Source organism: Penaeus chinensis, chromosome 5 (genome assembly GCF_019202785.1).
Source record: "Penaeus chinensis breed Huanghai No. 1 chromosome 5, ASM1920278v2, whole genome shotgun sequence".
Taxonomy (NCBI): Eukaryota; Metazoa; Arthropoda; class Malacostraca; order Decapoda; family Penaeidae; genus Penaeus; species Penaeus chinensis.
Genome location: NC_061823.1, coordinates 12,468,876 through 12,473,875, shown reverse-complemented (window position 1 = coordinate 12,473,875; position 5,000 = coordinate 12,468,876). Strand labels below are relative to the sequence as shown.

Here is a 5,000-nt window from a genome sequence, read left to right as displayed (position 1 = left end):
ATATATATATATATATATATATATATGCACGCGTGCGTGTGTGTGAGTGTGTGTGTGTGTGTGTGTGTGTGTGTGTGTGTGTGTGTGTGTGTGTGTGTGTGTGTGTGTGTGTGTAATCAGTTTCACGGATGAAGCACATTCATCTAGCACCACCACCTTGTTCTATTCAGTTTCGAACACAGTATCAGGTAATATATTTCATAATCCACCGCCAACAAAGTTTTTTCTCTTTCAAGATTTTTACGGCAAAGGGTTCTTTACTCACAAAAATTACCAACAATTTACTAGACTCAATTATTCAGTTTTAGTCAGTTGATTGCAAACCGGTTGACTTATCGTCTGGCTCAGTAGAATTAAATTCGATGAAAATGAAATAATGCGGATGTTAAATCAAGAGTTTTATTGCAAGTTTACATTTCGGAATTAATTCTTTCTCACCCATACCTTTCTGTACGTTTTTTTCACAATAAATTAGTCTCGCGCTTAAGGCTGAATGCAATATATCTAAGTAACATCGTTGTCTTTTGTTTTGTTTTTTATCAACATCACCTACCTGCAAATAATTAAATTATTCTCATCTTTAATCTTTCCTAAGGCACCGCCAATATCATCAAATGCATTTTCGCTTCGTTGAAAAAAATACAGTAGAAACTTTTAAATACATTGACGCGAACCTTTTATTTTCGAAGATTAAATCGAACTTTTTTGTCTCGCTAAAAAATCGGTTGACAAGAAAAAAAACAAGAGAACAGTTTGTCCATTGTTGTGAATTATCAAGTTTGCCTATTATAACTTAGTTACAAGTTTCTATTAGATTTAGATCAGAAAGACTTTATTACAGATCGAGGAAAGAAGCTTTGTTCAAATCAGAAATATGTCTGTGATCTGCTGCTTCAGACTAGCATAACAATTTAAGTCTTCTATCAATACAGAATGAGTCACAATGTCCAATATTCAATGGATTATCTGTACTTAATTGAACAGTCTTATCCTGAAAATAATGAAAAGTGTTAATGCGCCAAATAGAAATATGTGAATAATGTAAAAGTGGTTGCCCTAATATGCCGGATAAAGTTATATGCATTTATCATTCCCTATACATTTCCGTGTGTGCTTGTGTGAACCTTTTAATTTTACTGAAACCTTGAGGGCCCATATTTCCCATTTCCTAAATATGCCATGTTTATTTTAATAACCAACATAAAAGCTTGATAGTCGGTTTAAAAAGATTCTTAATAAATGTTTCTGAAATGAAAAACAAAAGAACGCAACTGTATATAAGCGCACGCACACACACACACACACACACACACACACACACACACTCACACTCACACACACACACGCGCGCGCGCGCGCGCGTATAAACACATGAATAAGCAACTTGTTAATCATTATCGTCCTCAGTTTGCAACATTGCCAAGAAGAAGCACTATACCATACTCACCAAATAGGCAATTTATTTTTTTCTTAATTCCTACATTTATAGAAAAGAATTGCAACAATGCGTATAAATACCACTTAAATATTATTCTAGACCTGGAGTTCTCAAACTGTTTTGGCTTCAAACCTTACAAATCACTTCGATAGATTAGCGACCCATTCCCCCTAGCAACAAAGCATTTCTGACAAAACATTTCCGTCTCCGTGTAACTACACGAATAAAGTGCATATACACGTTTCAACACGTAACCGTTATCAATATTACAAGATTATTAATGTGGAGTACTTTAAACAGCAGAGAGAACATGCATGCATAAGGAAGCATTCACATATAACGTGGCTTTGTAATGTATTATCTGGCAGGTCGACCACCGCTGACAAGTACTAGACGCATTAAGATGGGTAATGGGAGGAAGAGGAAAAGGAGGAGCTGTTGCAGGGTTTCGCGTTTCTTCTGGAGAGTCAATTCCTTGCTCGTTGTTGTAGGCTCATGAGACGGAGACTGAGGCCCAATGTCAGGATCACCCATGCCATGATCCTTAGCCCTCGCCTTAACTCCATTTGCATGGTCTTTTCTTCTCCCCCCTTCCTTTTTTCTTCTATTTTTCATTCCATTTTTATGTCCACTTATCGTAATCGTTAACTCATTTTACTCTTTTCACCACAATACTTTTCCATAGTGCAATATGACCTTTGAAGTCTAGCATATTTATGTTTCAACCATTAACCATTTAACCCTCTGGGGAGTCGGGACCCCCATCCTGAGGGCCTCTGCTCTAAACAGCAAAAGTAGATGGACTTCCCCTGGAACTTACAGAACTTTAAAGATCAACTAAGTCCCACAAAAGAGAAGAAATTAACGTTCTGAAACGAAAACTTCGTTTACCATAGTCCCCTACATTACTTTTCATTTTCTGTGGAATTACTAAATGTCCGTTTTCTTTTATATACGATCAGATTCGCTATATAGAATCGGATGTTGTTCTTACGTCCGTTCTGTTGAAACAACTTTGTATCTAAATCTTTACAAATTCTATATTTTGTATTAAGGTTCCTGGTACAGGTAAAGTGTGCTTTCATAACCGGTAGTCACAATATCCTAGATAATTTGTGCTGAAAGGAGAATAAAAAAAATGTAGAGAATTTTAAACATTCGTAGTGAAGTTGAAGTTTACAGAGAATCAAAACGTATAACTACAGGTGAGCAAACAATACAAATAGATCCCAAATTCTTCAGATTTGTTTTGGTCTCGTATTTCTTTCACTCCTCATTTTTTATTTTTTAACTCTTCCGAAGTTCTTCAAAATATGAAGCATTTAATTACTAACAAGATAAAAAGATATATATAGTGACCAGTGCATAAAATGAAGTTGTGATTCCTTTAGGAAAGCATTACAATTAATTTGGATTGCTGCTTAAATGCAGATAATTCCGTTTTCTTTGTACCTGTGCATGGGCCACTAACCTAAAGTATTAGTTTCTTCTTTTTTTTCTTTCCTTTTTCCCTTGTCATTTTTTTCTGCATTTTCTTTTTCTCTGCCCCCACTTTATATAACGTTAGCCTTTGTAAGTTATATACATTGAAAATATGTCTGTAATAATGCACGACTGGACCTCATAAATTTGCTTTCGCACGAACACACATAAATATATGCACACACATGCAAGCCCTTGAAAATTCACAGTAAAAGTTTAATATATGCATATACAGGGCTCCTAGCCTGTTGCTTGCAAGCGCTACTGTACTTTCTGATGGTTTGGCAGTGCTCATAACATGGATCTAATGAGAACCAGCTCATTTAGGCCCAACTGCTGTATTCATAATTCCCTGTAACACCATCATCATAATTTGTGTGTGTACATATATTTATATATGTGTGTGTGTGTGTGTGTGTGTGTGTGTGTGTGTGTGTGTGTGTGTGTGTGTATATGTACGTATATATATAGATATATATATGTGTGTGTGTGTGTGTGTGTCTGTGTGTGTGTGTGTGTGTGTGTGTGTGTGTGTGTGTGTGTGTGTGTGTGTGTGTGTGTGTGTGTGTGTGTGTAGATATGTACGTATATGTGTGTGTGTGTGTGTGTGCATATATGTGTGTATATATACATATACACACACATATATAGAGAGAGAGAGATTACACACACACACATACATATATGAATATATAGACATATATGTGTGTGCGTGTGTGTGTGTGTGTGTGTGTGTGTGTTAAATACTGGTGCTCTTATAGTTATCCCCCAAAAAACAGGTGGTTGTTCAGCTTCCATCCATGGTTAATGTTAAGTGAAATTTACAAAACCATGCTTTGTCCAGCTACTTTAGGTCTGTGTGTACTTTTTTTGTTGATGGGACTAGCACAGTTTCGAAGTAAATGGAGTGAAATTCTTTTTGCTCCTATTCCACGCTATCAATGATAAACGTGGTGATTGGAAAGGAAATATCACGATTAGGCAACTGAGAGTAACCCTGAAAACGTGCCATGTAATACAAGATGACATCATTCAGTTGCACGAGATAAAGTAAGGAGAGTTGTGGCTTTTCTGCATAGGTAGATATCAGTCAGTCTTTTATTGAGAGAAAGCATAGTAAAAACAAAAATACACGTACATAAATTCAAGCATAGGATTTTATTAATTGCAGAAAAAAAATCATTTTTATACATTAATTTTACATTTACATCAACCATTTATGGCTTTATTACCATTTACTGTATGCATTTAATGTATATATGTATTGTTTTGCAGGCAAATAATGGACAACGTGAGCCTCTTAACACAAGAAAAAGCTCTTTCTTTCTTAAACAAGCTCGGGGTGGAGAATGGCCTTGGGAAACTTCAGCAGGATCCTTGCAAGTTTATTACAGACCTTATCAAAGCATATCAGGAGCAAGTACCATTTCAAGTAAGTCCGTTTGTCAGTTGTTGTGACGTCAGTGGTAGTAAGATGGTAATATTAATAGTTATAATTATCGTAGCAGTTTTGATGATGATGGTTTGTGTCAGTGTCAATTTTATCTCTGTGTCCTTATCTATACTTGTTCTTGTGTTTTTGTGGTCATGATGACACTGAGTATTATCGTTATAGTTCTGCCGCTACTGATATTAATATCACCACTGTATAAATAATTAGTTTAAAAATATATATTAACATTAACACTGGTAATCATTATATTTATAAGATTAAACTCTTTATATAGTAATAATTATAATTACAGATTGTGATTAAATTGTAATAAAGTGATAATGATAAAGATATGCATGTGTAACAATGATGAGGATTACTATTATCATTATTTTTACTGCAGTTGTGAAATTATCATTGTAATCATTATCACAATTTTTACTATTTTATTATCATTTTTGGACGATTATCAACATTAATTTACTTATATAATTAATTTGGCTACAATTAACATTTCACATTTTATTCGGCATCAGTACTAACAAAGCACAGTAAATACCTTTACTTAATTTCAGTGATTGTATTTTAACGTTGTAATAACCCAATCATAAAAGAAAGAAAACTCAAGCATTGAAAAAAAAAAAAAAA

General features: G+C 34.5%; 1 protein-coding gene across 4 annotated transcripts in view; it reads left to right on the top strand.

Moving 5' to 3' along the window:
- The first annotated feature begins 2,498 nt into the window (after positions 1-2,498).
- The window catches only part of LOC125025765, a 4,658-nt gene continuing 2,156 nt past the window's right edge, over positions 2,499-5,000 (top strand). For 3 of the 4 annotated variants that reach the window (XM_047613964.1, XM_047613961.1, XM_047613965.1), the window contains exons 1-2: positions 2,499-2,643; positions 4,196-4,352. In XM_047613964.1, coding sequence (XP_047469920.1) covers positions 4,203-4,352 — 150 coding nt within the window. In that variant the 5' untranslated portion in view covers positions 2,499-2,643; positions 4,196-4,202. Of the gene's footprint in view, positions 2,644-3,944; positions 4,000-4,195; positions 4,353-5,000 lie in introns of those variants that run through there. The other variant, XM_047613963.1, reaches the window with a different exon arrangement.